General features: G+C 39.7%; 1 protein-coding gene across 18 annotated transcripts in view; it reads left to right on the forward strand.

Annotated features, from left to right (window-relative positions):
- ATP6V0A1 (ATPase H+ transporting V0 subunit a1) overlaps positions 1–20,810 on the forward strand; it is a 64,522-nt gene that overhangs the window by 11,408 nt on the left and 32,304 nt on the right. For 10 of the 18 annotated variants that reach the window (XM_072780619.1, XM_072780626.1, XM_072780622.1 and 7 more), the window contains exons 3-9: positions 6,778–6,856; positions 8,125–8,222; positions 8,753–8,881; positions 14,851–14,954; positions 15,489–15,615; positions 17,421–17,503; positions 18,571–18,664. In XM_072780619.1, coding sequence (XP_072636720.1) covers positions 6,778–6,856; positions 8,125–8,222; positions 8,753–8,881; positions 14,851–14,954; positions 15,489–15,615; positions 17,421–17,503; positions 18,571–18,664 — 714 coding nt within the window. Of the gene's footprint in view, positions 1–6,777; positions 6,876–8,124; positions 8,223–8,752; positions 8,882–14,850; positions 14,955–15,488; positions 15,616–17,420; positions 17,504–18,570; positions 18,665–20,810 lie in introns of all 18 variants that reach the window. The other 8 variants (XM_072780623.1, XM_072780629.1, XM_072780634.1 and 5 more) reach the window with 3 other exon arrangements.

Consider the following 20,810-nt stretch of genomic DNA (forward strand, 5'->3'; position numbering starts at 1 on the left):
TTTTATTTATTTATTTATTTTTAAATGATTTTATTTATTTATTCATGAGAGAGACAGGTAGAGACATAGGCAGAGGGAGAAGCAGGCTCCATTCCATGCAGGGAGCCTGACATGGGACTCGATCCTGGGTCTCCAGGATCACACCCTGGGCTGAAGGCAGCGCTAAACCGCTGAGCCACCCAGGCTGCCCAAATAACCAGCTTTTAAGAAAATAATAAAAATCTAAAAATATATTAAAAAGTAAAAAATATAACAAAACCAAAAATAGCTTTTGGTTTGGTGGATCTTCTCTGGAACTTTCATTCATTTCTGCTCTTTGTTGTTTTCTGTTGTTTTCCTGTCACCTTGTTCTTACTTCTTGAACACTTGGCACATTTGTTTTTAGTTTATTCTAGTACATGCATTTAAGGCTATACATTTCCTTTTTTTTTTTTTTTTTGTAAGATTTATGTATTTATTTTAGAGAGGGCAGGGAGAAAGAGTTTCTTTTTTTAAAGATTTTATAAATTTATGTATTTATTTATTTATCTTTTTTTAAGATTTATTTATTTATTTATGATAGACATAGAGAAAGAGAGGCAGAGACACAGGAGGAGGGAGAAGCAGGCTCCATGCCAGGAGCCCAATGTGGGACTTGATCCCAGGACTCCAGGATCATGCCCTGCGCCAAAGGCAGGTGCTAAACCGCTGAGCCACCCAGGGATTCCCAGATTTTATTTATTTATTCATGAGAGAAACAGAGTGAGAGGCAGAGACATAGGCAGAGGGAGAAGCAGGCTCCACGCAGGGAGCCTGATGTGGGATTTGATCCCAGGACTCCAGGATCACGCCCTGGGCTGAAGGTGGTGCTAAACCGCTGAGCCACCCGGGCTGCCCAAGAAAGAATTTTAAACAGACTCCATGCTGTACTTCGAGCCCAACGCAGGACTCAATCACACAACCTGAGCTGAAACCAATAGTTCAATATTTAATTGACTGTGCCATCCAGGTGGCCCTAAATTTCCTTTTATTTTATTTTTTTAAAGATTTTATTTATTCATGAGAGAGAGAGAAAGAGAGAGGCAGAGACACAAGCAGAGGGAGAAGCAGACTCCATGCAGGAAGCCCGACATGGGACTTGATCCTGGGTCTCCAAGATCACGCCCTGGTCCGAAGGTGGTGCTAAACCACTGAGCCACCCGGGCTGCCCCTAAATTTCCTTTTATATAGTACTTTATTTTTTTTAAAGAAGGATTTATTTTTTTATTATTATTAATTTTTAAAGATTTTGATTTATTTATTCGTGAGAAATACAGAGAGAGAGCGCGGCAGAGGCATAGGCAGAAGAAGCAGGCTCCATGCAGGGAGCCTGACGTGGGACTTGATCCTGGGTTCCAGGATCACACCCTGGGCTGAAGGCAGGTGCCCAACCGCTGAGCCACCCAGGCTTCCCTTAAATAGTACTTTAGCTGCATCCCACAGAGTTTGATCTTGACATTAAAAAATAAAATTTTAGGAGAGCCTAGGTGTCTTAGTCAATTAAGCGTGTGCTTTTGGCTCAGGTCATGATCCCAGTCTCCTGGGATCAAGCCCCACATTGGGTTCCCTAATCAGTGGGGAATCCACTTCTCCCTTTCCCCCTACTTGTATGCATGTTCTGTCTGTCTCTTTCTCAAATAAAATCTAAACAATAAAATATTTTTATTTTAAGTAGACTCCATGCCAAACACGGGCTTGAACTCACAACCTCAAGACCGAGTTGCACAGTCTCTGATCTTTACATTTTCATTATCATTACATTCTAAATATTTTTAAATTTTTTTAAAATTTTTATTTATTTATGATAGTCACAGAGAGAGAGAGAGGCAGAGATATAGGCAGAGGGAGAAGCAGGCTCCATGCACCGGGAGCCCGATGTGGGATTCGATCCCGGGTCTCCAGGATCGCGCCCTGGGCCAAAGGCAGGTGCCAAAGCGCTGCGCCACCCAGGGATCCCACATTCTAAATATTTTAATAATTTCTTTAATTATCTTTTTTTTTTTCAAGATTTTTTATTTTTTTAAGGGGGGGGCATGAGCAGGTTGGAGGCAGAGGGAGAGGGAGAATCAGACTCCCACTGAGCAGGGAGCCCAATGCTGGGCTCAATCCTAGAACTCTGGGATCATGACCTGAGCTAAAGGTAGAGGCTTAACCAAGTGAGCCACCAAGGCTCCCTATTCTCTTTAAAGTAAAATTTAAAAAAAAAGATTTATTTTATTTTATTTTATTTTACTTTACTTTATTTTATTTTATTTCATGAGAACGCAAGCAGGGTGAGGAGCAGAGGGTAAGGGAGAGGCAGAAATAATCTGAAGCAGATTCTGCATTGAGCGCCCACGAGCTTGATCTTGCAACCTCGAGATCATGAGCTGAGCTGAAACCAAGAGTTGGATGCTTACTGACTGAGCCAGGCACCACTAAGAATTTTGTTATGATTTCTTCTTTTGAACCATGAGATATTTAGGACTATTTTAGAATTTCCAAGTATGTCATTTAGGTGTTCGTTTTTTTTTTTTTTTTAATTTATTTATTTAGAGAGAGAGCATGCATGCACAGAGCCAGGGGAGTAGGGGCAGAGGGAGAGTTTGTTTCGTTTTTTTTTTTTTTTTTTTTTTTTTTAAGATTTTATTTATTTCAGAGAAAGAGAGTGAGAGGGTTTGCACATATGAGCAGGGGTGGGGGCAGAGGGAGAGAGAGAATCCCAAGCCTACTTCACACTGAACATGGAGCCCAACTCAGGGCTCGATCCCACAACCCCAAGATCACAACCTGAGCCAAAATCAAGAGTTGGGCAGTCAAGACTGGGCCACCCAGACACCCCTAGGTTGTATTTTTTGTATTGATTTATTTTTAAAAAATATTTATTTGAGAGAGTCTCTACTTCTCTGTGTGTGTCTCTCATGAATAAATAAATAAAATTTAAAAACAAACAAACCAGGAGTTGGATGCTTAACTGACTGAGGCACCAAGGCACCCCTTGATACTGATTTCTTTTTTTCTTTCTTTTTTTTTTTTTTTTTTAAAGATTTTATTTATTCATTCATGAGAGACACACACAGAGAGAGACAGAGATAGAGGCAGAGGGAGAAGCAGGCTCCACGCAGGGAGCCCGGCGTGGGACTCCATCCCAGGACTCCAGGATCACACCCTGGGCCAAAGGCAGGCGCCAAACCACTGAGCCCCCAGGGATCCCTTGATATTGATTTCTAACTTAATTGCATTATCATAGAACATTGTATAGTACCCATTCTTTAATGAGATTTGCTGTATGACCTATTTTGTAGTCAGCTTTCATAATTAACTCATAAATAGAGAACTCTTGGATGCTTTGCCTCTGTCTGTATGTGTCTATATATGTGTATATATATGTATATTAGATTAAGCTTATTAGGTTGTTCACATATTCTCTGTCCTTATATTTGGTAGACTTGATATATTAATAATTTAAAAGTATATTTAAAATTTCCTACTACATGGGGCACCTGTGTGGTTTAGTCAGTTAAGCTTCTGCCTTTGGCTCAGTTGATGATCCCAGGATCCTGGGATTGAACACCATGCCCCCTCACCTCACCTCCCCCCTCCTTGTCTCTGCTCAGCAGGGAGCCTGCTTCTCTTCCTCTGCCAGCCACTCTGCCTACTGGTCTGTGCTTGTGCACTCTCTTTCTTTCTGTCAAATAAATAAAATCTTTAAAAAAATAAATAAAAATTTCCCCTTCATAGATTTGTCAGTGTCTCCTTGTGGTTCTGCTATTCTTTTGGAAATATTTTTGAGGATGCCTTGCCCAGATATTTTGAAACGCCTTACCTGAAACTGGCTGAAATTGAACTTTGCCTCCAGATAATGAAACCAGTAAAGTTATTAGGAGTCTTGTGGCTACTTTCACTTCACTGTCATGTTTATTGAAGTGGAAATTTCAAGTAGAGGGTCAATATACTGCCTTCTTGGTGAAAGAAACAAACATTTTATTAGAGACGTGGAAGTTTAGGATTGTTGTATTTTCCTGGAAACTGTAGTGATTTTCATAATCACTTATAATGCTTTTTGCCTTAAGTTCTCTCTAAATTAATATAATACCAATAATGTACTTACTAGTTTCTCCATCATTAGTCATCCCCTCTTACAATTTATTCTTCATACATAGTATTATTCTTCAAAAAAGTAAATCTTTAAAAAGTGTTTTTAAAAAATCAGATTGATTCCATTCTGCCTAGGGAACTATTTTTCCCCCTTCTGATTGTGCGAATTATTTATGTCTCTGAGTCGCTTGTCATGGTCTTTTTGCTTCATTCTGCCTATTTTTGGTTGGTGAACTTTGCCTCATCCCACAGAGTCTAGCTCAGGTGTTTCCTTTGTACATTTTTTATACTTGCTCATTTTTTCTCATAGTTACTCCTGTGTATGTTCATTCCTTTCTTTTGTTCTTCCATTTGTTTTTTCTCCTTCCTTCCATTCTTCCTTCCTTTTTTTCTTCCCACTTTTTTTTTTTTAATGGATGTAAAATTTATATTCACCGAAATGCAGAGACCTTAAGAGTACAATTTGATGATTTGGTAAATGTTTATACCTTTGCACCCACCACCCCAGGCAAGATATAGAATATTTCCATCAGCCCAGAAAGATATCTTGTGCCTACTTCTGGTCATTCTCCACTGTTTTGTTTTCTACCATCATCTAGTTTTGCCTGTTTTTGAACTTTATGTGAATGGAATCATACATTGCAAAACCTTATGTTTGACTTATTTAATTTAAGCTCATGTTGAGATGTATTTATTTTTATGTGTATCTATCGTTGATTCTTTTTATATTATGGAGTAGTATTTATTCCATTGTATGAATACACCACAATGTCTTTATCTGTTCTGTTGTTGGATATTTGGAACATTGCCAGTTTGGGGCTATTGTGAATAAAGCTGCTGTAAACATTCTTGTATAAGTCTCTGTAGACATGTTTCTATTTCTCAAACAAATACCTAGTACTAGAATGCTTAGTCATGATGTAGGTAGGTATATGTTAAATTGCATAAGAAACTGACAACAATATTTACTTTTTTAAAATAGCATTTATCACAACAAATTGTATTTATTTGTGTCTGTCTCATCCATGGGTCTGATAGCTCCTCAAAGCTCAGACATACCCTTTTGTATTTAGGCCAGTGCCTAATACAGTCTCTGGCACATATTTGGTGCTCCATAAATGTTGAATGAGTAGCTATAGTTCTTTATTTGTATTACTTTTTAGCTCCTTTCTAAATTTAATTTTATTGGTTTGTTTGAGAGAGAGTGTATGCATGCATGGTGAGGGGGCAAAGAGAGAGGTGAGAGAATCTTTTTTTTTTTTTTTAATATTTTATTTATTTATTCATGAGAGACACAGAGAGGCAAAAACATAGGCAGAAAGAGAAGCAGGCTCCCCATGAGGAGCCCGATGCGGGACTCGACCCCAGGACCTGGGATCACGACCTGAGCCCAAGGCAGGTGCTCAACTGCTGAGCCACCCAGGCATCCTGGGGTGAGAGAATCTTAAGCAGACTCTACACTAAGCACAGAGCCCAACATGGGGCTGAATCCCATTACCGTGAGATAACGATCTGAGCCAAAATCAAGAGATGGTTAACCAATTGAGCCACCCAGGCACCTCTTATTTGTGTTACTTCTATGAAATCTGTCACATGGTATCTTATTGGTTGTGTTCATCTTTTTTCTTCATTAGATTGTAGGCTTCTTTGTAAGTAGGAACTTGTTTTAGTCTTGTTTGTAATTTCCAGAATATCTGTCACATTGCTTTGAAAATTACTTGTGGGGACACCTGGATGGCTTAACAGTTGAGTGTCTCTCTTTGGCTGGGGGTGTGATCCTGGAGTCCGGGGATGGAGTCCCACATCGGGCTCCCCACAGGGAGCCTGCTTCTCCCTCTGTGTATGTCTTTGCCTCTGTGTGTGTGTGTGTCTCTCATGAATAAATAAAATCTTTTTTTTAAAAAAGAGTTTATTTATTTATTCATGAGAGACACTGAGGGAGGCCTGCTTCTCCCTCTGTGTATGTCTTTGCCTCTGTGTGTGTGTGTGTGTCTCTCATGAATAAATAAAATCTTTTTTTTTAAAGAGTTTATTTATTTATTCATGAGAGACACTGAGGGAGGCAGAGACATAGGCAGAGGGAGAAGCAGGCTCCCTGAGTGGAGCCCAATGTGGGACTTGATCCTGGGACCCCAGGATCACGCCCTGAGCCAAAGGCAGATGCTCAACCGTTGAGCCATCCAGGCATCCCAATAAAAATCTTTAAGAAAAAAAAGAAAAGAAAAGAAAATTACTTGTGATGTATGAATGAATAAACCAGCCTGCCCCCTTGGAAGTAAAGACCCTTAGACAGAAGAATAAGACAGGTTTGCCTTCTGTCTCTTCTAACAGGGAGGAAGAGAAGGAATACCTGGCAGAGCTTCTATTACATCTTTTCCTCAAATTTTTGTTGAGGAGTGCTCACTGAGACTTTGGTCTGAGAAGACCATTTTGTACCATAGTGTTTTATCTAACTTGCCTCCTCATTCCAATAATATGGTGTTACAGAGAGGGAGGGGTTTTTATCTTCAGTTGGTGTGATTGGCCCTGAAACAGGTTTTGTAGGTCAGTAGGGCATTTTTATTAGTCTTGTATCATACACTGGCAGAAAAATATTAGGCTTTCACTTTTACAGAGTGTTGCTTGTGAAACAGGAAATAGATTCAGTATTTAAATATTTGGTATTGTGTTCTCATTTTGCAGTTAAATCCAGATGTGAATGTTTTCCAGCGGAAATTTGTGAATGAAGTTAGAAGATGTGAAGAAATGGATCGAAAGCTTCGTATGTGCATTGTGGTCCTGTATGATGTTCCTATAATGAGCCATTTGTTTTAAATTAGATGGGGCCATCCAGATGCCCCACCATCTATTTGAGATGTCAACATAGCCACATTTTAATGTGACCTTTTTATGAGAGAAGAAACATTTATTAGCATCCTATTGAGTGTTGGGGTGTTCATATACTTTATTTTATTCATTCCTCACAATATTCCTTCAGGTGGATGTTACCTCAATTAATAAATAAGGAAGCTGGGGTGCCTGGCTGGCTCAGTTGGGAGAGCATCTGACTCTTGATCTTGGAGTTAACCAATTGTTAATTGTTAATTGGGATCATGAGTTCGAGCTCTACATTGAGTATAGAGATTACTTTATAAATAAATAAATGAGGAAACCAAAGATCAGAGAGATTAAGTGACTTGCCCCAAGAACATAAGCATTATGCTGGAATCAGTATTTTTTTTTTTTTAAGATTTTATTTATCTATTGAAAGACACAGAGAAAGAGAGAGGCAGAGACACAGGCAGAGGGAGAATCAGGCTCCATGCAGGGAGCCCGACGTTGGACTCGATCCCAGGTCTCCAGGATCACACCCTGGGCCAAAGGCAGAGCTAAACCGCTGAGCCACCGGGGCTGCCCTGGAATCAGTATTTGAATCCAGGTTGTTCTCTCTGGCTCCCAAACCCATGATCTTGCTACTATACTATGCCAGCTTTCAGTTAGCTGATTGGTGAATTTGGTCCCTGCCCTAAAAAAGTCACTAGTTGTCACTTTTCTGGTATTTTGGGGCCTTATTCTGTGTCATGCTTTTTGGTTTTTGTTTTGTTAAAACTGATCTGATTAATTTCAACTTTGACAAAACCCTTTTGGTCTGGAGTTGTCTCACTGGGATGCTAAATGTCAAACATTTTATTGAATTGTATTCTTCTGTAGCTCTGCCCTACAACAATATCTACAAACAGAACTATCATACTCTGGGGTAGTAGTCACACAGGGTGGAAAACTGAAGTAGATGAGCTCCAGTTTTAAGATGAGAATTGGGAAAGATGGTAGTGGGATGATAATCCTCTTTGGGGTATCTGTGATTTAGAAAGTATGCAGTGAAAGAAGACGAACATGGAGGAAAAAGAATTTACATGTTCTGCTTTTATATGAAAACATCTTTATAAAACAGTTCTTTTTAGCCAAGTTTTGGGTTTTATTTTTTTTCTTCAAATATTGGCAATTCAAAGCCTATGCTTATACATGAATGTTTTGATTTTGTCATTTTAGGATTTGTTGAGAAAGAGATAAGGAAAGCTAATATCCCAATTATGGACACTGGTGAAAACCCAGAGGTGCCCTTCCCCCGGGACATGATTGACTTAGAGGTAAACAATTCTTCTGAGGGGGCCAGATAAGTTTCTTTCTACTTAAATGCAGAAATTATTTTCCTATGTGGATGGAGAGTAGAGGAATTCTTGCTGCCATTGTCCATGTTGTCTCTTGCTTGTAAGTTTCTTGGAAATTTTTTATAGAGCACTATCTTGAACAGTATCACATGCCACCAAATATTGCCTTATTGAAACCTTATTGGATTCATGTCAACATATCTAGTAACTTATTAATCTCATACACTAAATGAATAACCAGTAGACCTTTCAATATTTTACCCACTAAAGATCCCCTGAGAAATTCAACCAAGGTGTGTAATAGAACCTATAGCTAATAAAGACAGATGTGGTTAAGCAAAAAATTTTCATAAAGTTGCCCTGGTAAAATCATATATTTGCTGAGTAGATATAAAATATGTTTGAACCATCATTGTTGCAAGAATTCTGTGGGATGGATGAATTCATCTTTCAGAACAAGCATATTTAACTTAGTTTGAGTTAATAGTTCGGTTTTTTTCCCCCCATAGGCCAATTTTGAGAAGATTGAAAATGAACTGAAAGAAATCAACACAAATCAGGAAGCTCTGAAGAGAAATTTCCTGGAATTGACTGAATTAAAATTTATACTTCGCAAAACTCAGCAATTTTTTGATGAGGTCAGACTATTGTTTCTTTTAGTATTTGAGCAGCTGATATTACACTTGCACAAGTGGGCCATGTTGTTATTCCAAAAATTATTTTAATTTGCTAGTTTGAAAGCAATACCATTTTTGCACCATTTTAGTTGAAGAAATGTCAGATTATGTTCCATTTTTCATGCAGTACACAGCCAGTCATAGTTTTGTATATTTTTGCATTTTCTGCAATTTTTCATCTAAAATGTGGAAAGGAACCCTAATGTAGTTGTATATACATAGTCAGAATTTTTACATTATATTTTAAGGTAAGTAAATGCTTAAGGTAAAAGTTAAAACAATAAGAAACATTTGATCCTATGTGTTTAACGAAGGTTTAATCTCCAAACTTTTTGTCATCAGATTTTAATTTTTATTTTATTCTCTATGTTTGCATATCAATCATGAGCACATTTGTAACTATTCATAGAGCACATGTTCCATTTTAATTATTTAAGAGTTTTTCTTTATGTTATATGGAAATACTGGTAGGATGCCTGTTTTGAAATTCCTGGATTTTCACAGAAACTCAATTGCACTCTTTTATAGGGGGAAAATGTAAGTCAATTCCTGGGTTAAAAATGTAGGCTGCACTTGACAGTTTGCTGAGGTGAGCCCATGGAAAGGCATGGGAGCAAGGCTTTCAGAAAGCTTCCTTCTCCTGATTACACTTGGAGGGAAGTCTTAGTTTTCAGCCTGGACTTGCTTTATTGATGGCCTAACATATTGGTAACCCTTTTTTACAGTAAGGTGTCTTTGCCACCAGATTAGCAATATCAGGTACTTCAGCTATTAGTCCAGCCACTATTCAGTGTGCCTTCCATAAAATTCTTTATTTCCTTCACTCAACAACAACAAAACAGTTGGCAAAGCTTTTTAAAAATAGAGGGCCCATTTTAGTTAGCCTGTAGTATATTCTCAGTTCTACTTTTCACATGTGTGTTTTAAGAGAAGACCAGACTCTCTGTAGCTCTCGAGACTGGAGCAGGGACTCTGTAACCAGCAGCATGAGCCTCACCTGCAAACTTCTCAGAATGCACATTACTACTTCCCACTCCAAACTCAGGGAATCAGAAACTCTGAGGGTGGGGCCCAGCAATCTGTTTTCACAAGGTGACTCTGAAGCACACTAGTTTGTGAACCTCTAGGCTCGAGAAAGTCAGCTAAAGATGTTACATTCCTCGGTAACTAAGGACTGACTTAGAGAAGGCATGCTAATTAAAAAATCTCTTGGGGCAAGGGAAAGGGGAAAAGCTCATGTGAATTTAATGCATGATCATCCCAAGAGTCAGAATCGGGCTATGCATCAAGAGAGGTTTGGTATGAATATTCAGCTTGCTCACTGAGCTGAGAATTTTGAGATTGACAGGAACTTTTCTCACCAGGCCCCAATATCTCATTGCTTTAGAGGGTGTGGGACAGTGTGATTAACTCTTTCCAAGTGTTTCAGGTCTTTTGCAATAGACATGGCCACTTTTGGCATATGGCTTTATTTATTTGTTTGTTTGTTTGTTTATTGGCGTATGGTTTTAATGAACAAATAATCTGGAATTCCATTTGCTCACAGTCTAAACTGTATTATATTTATATTCATTAATCCACTGAGCATTTAATGAGTACCTACTCTTCATGAGGCACAGGATGCATAAGACATGGTCCCTGTGTTCATGGAATATATCACTTAGTCATTAGGAAACATGCCAGAACACACTGCCTCCACATGCTCACAAATGTGTGCTTTTCTAAATGTGTGCAAACTGCTGCCCACAGATAAAATTTAAACTGGCCTCAGAATCAAAGCTTAGGTACTTTGAGCATCATTTGGGGCTTAATTCTTTTGCCTTCCCCCCTTATTTCCCCTTTTGATATAGTCTTAGTTTATTGCTGGGATGTTGCTGAAATGTATGAAAATATCTTTCATAATCTCCTGAGTTTAAGGAATGGAATAAGCTTCCTTGTCTAGTTCATTCTGGGAGAAATTCTAAATAAAGTCTGACAAATGGACTCCCTTATGGGCAATAGTTACTTGAACTGTTAATGTTATTAAAAACAAAATACAAGAAATCACTTGGAAAGATGATCACAATTTTCAAAATGTAAGTTCTAGATTTAGGAATTTTCTTTGTGATTAATAAATCTAAACATGAAACACCTGTGTTGGGAAGGCAGGCTGGAAGACTTTATGACCTACACACCCAATCCACAGTGGATTGTTTCCCCCCCTTGCTCACTCAAAACTTTTTTTTTTTTTGTTAAACCTTGAAATACTTTTGAGCACAAGGCCTTGGCTGTGAGAGATTCTTTGGCTGCTTTAGTCATAAATCTCTCTTGTTCCTAGCACCCTCAATATATAGTGTAGGAAGTCTTCTGGCAAAAGCTACTCTGCCTTTCCTCTCCAAGTCAGAGTCAGTGCCTTGCCAGCACCTGCCACTAGCCCATAGGCTCAGCCAGGTCCCTTTCAATGGCCCTTGTCCTCCTATTGCCAAACAGCAGCCTCAGGTGTTACTGCCATGACAGAAGGTAAGACCTCACAGAGTAAGTGCATCTGTGCATGAGTGCACATTTTAAATAACCCAAAGGATAAAGAAACTTGGGACCCTCAAATCTCGGAAACAATTTTTTCACGAGATTGTCTTCCATGCCTGAACTTACAGTGTTTGCAAATGGCCTGAAATACGACCAGTTTCAAATCCTTCTTTTTTATATAATTTGGTGAACATGATCAATAATTATTATAATAATGAGTTAGCAGAAAATGGCTGAATCAGAAAATGGTTCTTTCCATCTTTAGGCAGAGTGGTCATGATTGGCAAGATGTCTGGAAGAGGAAGAGTAAACATAAATTGAACATTCTTATGATTTAAGATGATTACAATTCAACTTAGCCATTTCTTATCCAGAGCATTTAAAATGACTTGTTAATGATTATCCTTTTCTCAGTCTTCTTGCTTATGAAGAACTGTAAGAGCTGGAGAGAGTTCTCTGCATCTTTTACCATAAGCACCCTAACATATGAGAGCGTAAAGAAGACTGGAAAAGTAATGGTTAATGGCATGCAGGTCCCTGCCTTCCTTTCCTTCTGAGTCTTCCATCCATCTGCTTTTCTTTACTTTTCTTTCTCATCTGCCATCTCCTCTGGGGCTTGGGTGAATACCTTAAGTGATGAAATGTGATTTCTCTCTCAACGTAGATGGAAGTAAAAGTGTTTGCTCTTGATAATTAATGCAGCTTGAGCTGGATGTGCTGCCTCTATTTCAGTGTCGACAGGGTGCTGCTGAAATCCTGCCACTTCCTCTTTAAGGGCATGGTTTTAGTGTTCTGACTGGGGGAAAGGTGCACCAGAAGACCATAGCAAGTAATTTAGATGCACATTGACAGTGTTGTTACTGTTATTAGGGAACCCAGAATAGGATTTAGATGCCCTACGATGCCATTTTATTTTTTTTTAATTTTTTAATTGTTTTTTTGAATTTATTTATGATAGTCACAGAGAGAGAGAGAGGCAGAGACATAGGCAGAGGGAGAAGCAGGCTCCATGCACCAAGAGCCCGATGTGGGATTCGATCCCGGGTCTCCAGGATCGCGCCCTGGGCCAAAGGCAGGCGCCAAACCGCTGCACCACCCACGGATCCCCTACGATGCCATTTTAGAGATTGTTTTATTTTTTTTTTATTTTTTATTTTTTAAAGATTTTATTTATTTATTATTTATTCATGAGAGACAGAGAGAGAGGCAGAGACACAGGCAGAAGGAGAAGCAGGCCCCATGTGGGATTTGATCCCAAGTCTCCAAGATCACGCCCTGGGCTGAAGGCCGACGCTCAACCGCTGAGCCACCCAGGTGTCCCATCATCTAGATTCTTAAAATAAATTGCCTGTGGCTTGCAGTCAGCTGATTTGATGAAGTAGAAACCAAAAAAGCGGGCAGCCCCGGTGGCGCAGCAGCTTAGCGCCGCCTGCAGCCCAGGGTGTGATCCTGGGGACCCGGGATCGAGTCCCACGTTGGGCTTCCTGCGTGCAGCCTGCTTCTCTCTCTGCCTGTGTCTCTGCCTCTCTTTCGCTCTCTCTGAATAAATAAATAAATAAATAAATCTTTAAAAAAAAAAAAGAAACCAAAAAAGCCACCTAAACTCCATTTGATAGCAAGTGGAAACCTGTGCCCCCATTATCTCATTTTAAACTTTCTCATATCTCATGACAGTATTTGTCTGCCCTCTGGCATACTCAGTGCCTACTTACTGGAGAGGTGGAGGGAGAGTTGGACATTGATCCTGCATCAACTTTTAGAATTCACTTCCCCCAAAAACTACTTTCTCTATTTTTTAAGGCTTTCAGCCATATCATTTGTTTATATACTTAGGTTTATATTCAATCCTAAAGCCCTTGCCTAGACCCCTTGACTTTACCTTTATGGTCCTATCACTTACCAAGTGAGGTTCCCTTGTGACATTTTTTTGATCACAGGGTTAACAGGAAGAGAATCAAAAAGATGTTTGGAATGAAAATAATAGAAATAAAAATTCTCCTGATATTTTTGTTCAGTTTTTTTTTTTTTTAAGATTTTATTTATTCATTCATGAGAGACACACACAGAGAGAGGCAGAGACACAGGCAGAGGGAGAAGCAGGCTCCATGCAGGGAGCCCGATGCAGGACTCAATCCCGGGTCTCCAGGATCATGACCTGGGCCAAAGGCAGTGCTAAACTGCTGAGCCACCCGGGCTGCCCTTCAGTTTTATTTTTGAAAAGGAAGATTATTATGGTTTATTTCTAGTCTTTGGTCAAGCAAGCAATGTGTGGATATTAAAGTTGAGGATATTAGGTGGTAGAGAAGTTGATTGGCCTTTATTTTTTAGAGCAGCTTCTCCTTCCTGATAAGAATAAAAAGGTGGTAGGATGTGTTGGATAGAGAGAGTCTAGGAAGTATAGACCTCCATCTGAGAAGGTCCTTCTCCTCCTTCATTTCATTGTATAAACTGTCATGGTGGAAATCATTTGAAATCTAAACAGTTAAACTAGCTTACGTGCTTTATATTGACTTATATTGTTTACTTTATCTTCACTTGATTTATATTATTGATTCAGCTATGTTCTTAGTGACCCTTAAACTATATACCCTAACATGAACTTTTCTTTTCTTTTTTTTTTTCTAACATGAACTTTTTAATATTCCTAGATTCCTGGTCAGAAACTAGGACATTCAGATGGGTTTTTACTTTTTCTTCCCTTTGTTGATTCAGGGGAGGACCAGGCCAGCTCAGCTACTGTGCTGCTTCTCCTTTTGGAGAAAGAAATACTTTTTAAATCCCATGGCTTGGGGTATTTTTATACAGTGGCCATGCTGAAAGCTCTCATGTTCTGAATTTTGAAGATCATGGAAACCCAGACACATGGAGGTACCCCTTCCCCTTTCTCCTGATCATACTGTGCTCAGGGCAGTGCTGGTGCCTTGCTTTCTTCTTGGAAAGAAAGTCTCCATCTTTCACATTTTCACCCAGGGGAAGTTCTAGTCTGTAGCTGCCTGGAAATCTGATGTTGAGAGTATCTTCAGAGCTGTTTTGGTTTTGCTGAAAACGGAGAAACATTTCAGTTTTCATCCACATGCAAAGGTATTTCTTGGTACTTTCATGGCTCACTCAGGGAAACACAGAAAAAAATGGTTTCCACCAAGTAACAGATTTATACATTGTCACCATTATTTAGTGTTTTTTTCCTTTATTCTGTATTTCAAAAACCATTTCCCCAGATGCTTTACTGGGGCAGTTAAGCTTTCTTTTCCTCTTGTTTCTTTCCTTTGTTTTCTTCCCCTATTCTTCTTTCTGTGGGTATGTCTTCTCTTTTGGTGGTTTGTGTTTTTTTTCTGTCTTTATTTTTCTGAACTTATCTCCTGGTTCCTCGTTCCCTGCATGCCACTAACTATTTTCATTAGATATTAATTGATTTGTGAATTCAGGCTGAATTGCATCATCAGCAGATGGCGGATCCAGACTTGTTGGAAGAGTCCTCGTCCCTCTTGGAGCCAAGTGAGATGGGAAGAGGCACACCTTTACGACTTGGGTAAGTATTACTTCAACCCTCCATAACTCAGTGGGGTTACCCTCATTTTTGCTGTCAAAAGAGTAGTGAGGCTGGCATTCACTTGTTTCCAGGATGTGTTCTCTTCTGAGCCTCTTGAGAGGTGTTCCTTTTTTTTTTTTTTTTTTTTTAAGATTTTTATTTATTTATTCATGAGAGACACAGAGAGAGAGAGATAGGCAGAGGGAGAAGCAGGCTCCATGCAGGGAGCCTGACGTGGGACTCAATCCTGGGTCTCCAGGATCATGCCCTGGGCCGAAGGTGGCACTAAACCGCTGAGCCACCCAGGCTGCCCTTGAGAGGTGTTCCTAAGTCACTTCAGATTCAATTCCTCAGCTGTTCTGTCAACCCTCTCCTGGTCCTGGGAGTAAGACTTTGGGAGCCTTTTTGATATAACATTGCATAGACTTGTGTTTGTCATTTTTGCCCCTCTCCGCTCACTTGTCTTCTTTGTCTTCAAGCCTTCCATCTCATGGTGTGGAATAGAGTTCCTCATCTGGTTCTTCTCCCCCACAGCTTCGTGGCCGGTGTGATTAACCGGGAGCGCATCCCTACTTTTGAGCGCATGCTTTGGCGGGTGTGCCGGGGAAATGTGTTCCTGCGACAGGCTGAAATCGAGAATCCCCTGGAGGATCCTGTGACTGTAAGACAAGGAAATTGCGTCCCATGGAGGTCTTATAAATGGAGCTCAGAGCAGTAACACTGCATAGTATCACCTAAATCTGACCTCCCACAGAGGAGGAGCCCTGTGCTTACTTCTGCCTTGATCTGAGAATATGAAATACTGCTCTTTTCCTCTTAACTCCCATTATATGTGTATATACACTATAGACTGACATATGCATTGACATTTTCGAGCCTCACCTATGTTGGTATTATTTGGACTATACATATGTTCTTTTCCCGTTATTTTAAACTTCAACTATATATACTTTCTGTTACTTATCAGAGGTCACAATTAACTTTCTATGAAAATTAGAGCAAGACATCTGGTTCCAAGTTTGCTACTCTCAGTGTGTTCAAAGAAGAGAGGGGTCCTCCTCAATTATGAGCTTTATAAGTTTATGAAATTTTTAGTTGGTAAAGTTTTTTGTCTACTTGTTTGTTTAGAGATTTAGAAACTTGGTTTAAAAATAATATATTGTGCAAGGTAGGATGATCTTCTCTACCCAGTGCTTTGCAAAGTAAGAATGCTGAACATCTTGGCATGTGACATAATGGGACATAATTGAACATCAACCTACATTCAGCATGGTGAATCCTAATTTCAAGGATCACAAGCAAGGAAGATGAAATGTTCTGCAAAGAAATGTACTTTACTTTTGTATTGATATTATGTGGAAGCCTGAGCTTGGTTTTTCTATTGAAAATTATCTTTTGGATTTTCTTAAATTAGTATTCTTTGCTCCCCAAGGAAAGATTGAATTGTGCGACTGTCAGAGTGGATGGGTCATGCAACTGAAAATGGTCTGCGTATTTGAGGCTTTTCTCTTTTTATCCTCCTGAACAGGAGAGTGATGACACTTAGGGTTCGGTGAGCCCCAACCGAGGAGCAGTTGTATAGACTCACTGAAAGCTGTGCTTGCCTTGTGGAGACATTGCATTCTGCAGTGACTTCTAATGTGGGGCTGTTCTCAGGAATATTCAGCCAAGTTTCTGAGCAATAGAAACATTATTTTATCAACAAATTAAGGAAAGGGGTCTGGATAGCTACAGCAGAGTGGCTGCACAAAGAATGTGCTCCAGTTTATTCTACATCCTGGGGAATTTAGGGATTTAAGACTCTTTGCCTCATTTTCTTCACTCATCTCTTTTTATCCTTCTATAGTTTATTTTTTATTATAAAAACTCTAGGAATAGAAAATATAGGCAACCAGAGGTAATCCTGGTTAACACCCAATTAAGCTTATTTTTCTGATCTTTCCCTGTGGTCCTTGTGTCAGACTTCACATATGAACTTGGTATTTGGAGTGGATTGTCCTCCTCCCTGTGCCCATTAGATCAAACTTAGCATGAAGCATGAGATTCCGTATCAGTGTTCTTCCCAAACCTTCACTTCCTTATAGTTACTCAGTCTCTTTACCTGGGAACTTCTAAGCATTGAACAAACAGGGATGGCTTCCTTTCTCTCTGTGCTTACTCAGACAATGTAAGTTTGAAATTGAACTGGCAAAAAGGGCTATATGGTGCTACAAGGAGAATCATTGTAGCATCTGTGTTCAGCTCATGATTGAGTTTAAAAACAAATACAGAAAGGTTTTTTTTGTGAATTAGAGACTACAGGGCAAATGTTCTTACAGCAGAGCTTAAATGGATTGAGGATGATGGTTCAAGTGCAGGGTCCTTCAAAGACTCCCATTGTTCCTATATCACCAAAAAAGTAGGATATTTAAGAAATTTTCTTCCAGACCAGAAGTCTGAATTCTCTGTTTTGGGTTTGGGGCCCAGGGTGACTACGTGCACAAGTCTGTATTCATCATTTTCTTCCAAGGTGATCAGCTAAAAAACAGAGTCAAGAAAATCTGCGAAGGGTAAGAGAAATGTGCTTCCCTGAGGATGCAGCCAGGCTGCCTAACTGTTAAGCCTTGAGTATAGAAGAGTGAAACAAGAACTCTTTTAGTCTACTTTGATACAGTGCATGTATCTTTTAATAATATTAAAGCAATTTTAAACAATTAGAAATGACCTAAGTTCATTTTTAAGAGTACTGTCAAAACCACAATTTCCTTGCTTTGGAAAAAGTAATTGAGACTCATGGTTTATAAATGCTACATTGTTCTAAGACAATGAGCTTGTGTACCTAGCAGTGTGCTACAGGCACTGTGCCCATACACTTCTGAAATTCTGCCCATAAGAGCTCTTTTCCATGCCATTTTTCTCTAGTAATTTACAATATGATTTGTGTTACTGAGTTTTAAAATTTTTTTTAATTTTTTTTTAATTTTTATTTATTTATTTATTTATTTATTTATTTATTTATTTTTTTAAAATTTTTTTTTAAGGTATTTATTTATTTATTTGTGATAGTCACAGAGAGAGAGAGAGGCAGAGACACAGGCAGAGGGAGAAGCAGGCTCCATGTACCGGGAGCCCGACGTGGGATTCGATCCCGGGTCTCCAGGATCGCGCCCTGGGCCAAAGGCAGGCGCCAAACCGCTGCGCCATCCAGGGATCCCTATTTATTTTTTATTTATTTATGATAGTCACAGAGAGAGAGAGAGAGAGAGAGAGAGAGAGAGGCAGAGACACAGGCAGAGGGAGAAGCAGGCTCCATGCACCGGGAGCCTGATGTGGGATTCGATCCCGGGTCTCCAGGATCACGCCCTGGGCCAAAGGCAGGCGCCAAACCGCTGCGCCACCCAGGGATCCCTTAAAATTTTTAATGTAAGGAAATTCAGTAGCTGCACGGAATGATCGGGGTAGTTCATCTGTTATAGCTCTATCTATAGGGCACTTTGTATTTATTAATGATCATTGCACCAGTCTGAGCTAATCCTGTTTTGGTCCTGCTAGTACATTAAGATTATTTTCTAGGGTTATTTAAATTGGATAGGTTAAGAAACTTCAGTGTTCATCATGCTGTGTCTGTATGTTCCAGGTTCCGGGCCTCACTTTATCCCTGTCCTGAGACACCACAGGAGAGGAAGGAAATGGCTTCTGGAGTTAATACCAGAATTGACGATCTCCAAATGGTACCAGAGGGCTGGAGGGAATTTTTTTTGGGGGGGGAGGGGTTAAATACTATAATTGAAGACCGTTCTCCTTTGAAACACTAACAGTTTATTAGGTACCTACAGCAGCCAGAATACAAAACAACAACAACAACAACAAAAAAAAACCGGGGGGTGCCCTTGGAGCTGGGAAAAATTTTAGGGAATGACTATTAAAAATAGCATTAATCATCCTCAAACGTGATAAGAATGCTATACACTGAAATTGTTGTTGCTAGGAGTATTCAGTTTCCCTTAAAAAAGTATACTTAACTGAGAAAAAAAAAAAATCAAGTAATATAAAAGTACATGTGAAGTCAGTTCCATCACCTCTTTCACATTCTCTTCCTCCAGAGGCAGCCACTCTTAACAGGTTGGTGTATAACCTTCTGGTCACCTCAGATTTTAACCACAAGGTCTAGCCAGAAAGTCCTCTGTAAGTCTTGTACCCAAGAAGAGACCATGTTAGATTTTTACCACATCACCAGTATGGTTTATATGCTCCATGGTTACCATGAGGTCCTAAGGATGGAGTCATGATTGAGACATGGAAGGAAGGGGTGACCAGGTGGAGCTTTGTTCCCTGTTGATAGGATGTAATGATTACCCTCTTTTGAAACATTAAAACATATAGTAGTCCCCACCCCCATTATCTGCACTTTTGCTTTCTGAGGTTTTAGTTACCCACAGTGAATTGAGGGTCTGAAGCATAATCCTCCACCTGACAATGTCAGCAATAGTAGCCTAATACTGTGTCCTATGCCTACATCATTCACTTCACTTCATCTCAGGTAGGCATTGTATCCTCTCATCCTCACGGTGAGAAGGGTAGGGCAGCTAGGTGGCTTAGCATCTGCCTTAGGCTCAGGTCATGATCCCAAGGTCCTGGGATTGAGCCTCACATTGAACTCCCTGCCCAGCTGGGAGTCTGCTTCTTCCTCTCGCTCTGCCCCTCACCCATGCTTGTGTTCTCTCTCTTGCTCTGCTCTCTCAAGTAAATAAAACCTTTTCTGAAAAATTAAAAAAAAAAAAATAGGTATGAGTACAGTACAATAAGATATTTAAGGAGGGAGATCCCATTCACATGATTTTTATTGTAACACATTGTTATGATTGTTCTATTATTGATTATTGTTAATCTCTTACTGTGCCTAATTTTTAAATTAAACTTCATCATAGGTAAGTGTCTATAGAAAAAAAAACATACTATAGGGTACCTGGGTGGCTCAGTGGTTGAGTGTCGTCGGCCTTCGGCTCAGGTCATGGTCCCGAGGTCCAGGTATCGAGTCCCACAGTGGGTTCCCTGCAGGCGGGCTGCTTCTCCCTCTACCTGTGTCTCTGGCTCTCTCTCTATATCTCTTATGAATAAATAAAATATTTTTAAAAACCATACTATATATAGAGTTAGGTACTATTCACGGTTTTAGGTACCCTTTGGGAGACTTAGGAGGAGTCTCCTATAAATAAGGGGGGCTCACTGTACTTAATCTCAAAGACAGTTCTTTCTAGGGGCAAAATCATCAGAGAGATGTTGATGTTGTAACTCCGATTTCAATTCCCTTTGTCCTCTTTCTCTCCAATTTCCATAGTCTATGACCCACCAACTTGACCTATCAGGCTCCTTTGAAATATGCTTACCTATTTAACCAAGAAAGGGAGTTTTTTAGAACTGCTGGTAATCAGTACTGATAGGCCAATCAGTACATTCTGGGTTCTAGGGCCATCTTATCCCCTCCTAGACTTATGAGTAGATTTTAATTAAGTAATTAATTAATTAATTTGAAGATTTATTTATTTATTTTTATTATTATTTTTTAAAGATTTTATTTATTTATTCATGAGAGACACAGAGAGAAAGAGAGGCAGAGACACAGGCAGAGGGAGAAGCAGGCTCCATGCAGGGAGCCCAATGTGGGACTCCATCCTGGGTCTCCAGGATCATGCCCTGGGCTGAAGGCGGCACTAAACCACTGAGTTACCAGGGCTGCCTTAAAGATTTGTTTATTTAAAGATTTATTTATTCGTGAGAGACACAGACTGAGAGAGAGAGAGAGAGATGTGGGCAGAGGGAGAAGCAGGCTCCTCGCAAAGAGCCCGATATGGGACTTGATCCCCGATCCCGGGATCA

The sequence above is a fragment of the Canis lupus genome, chromosome 16 (genome assembly GCF_048164855.1).
Source record: "Canis lupus baileyi chromosome 16, mCanLup2.hap1, whole genome shotgun sequence".
Taxonomy (NCBI): Eukaryota; Metazoa; Chordata; class Mammalia; order Carnivora; family Canidae; genus Canis; species Canis lupus.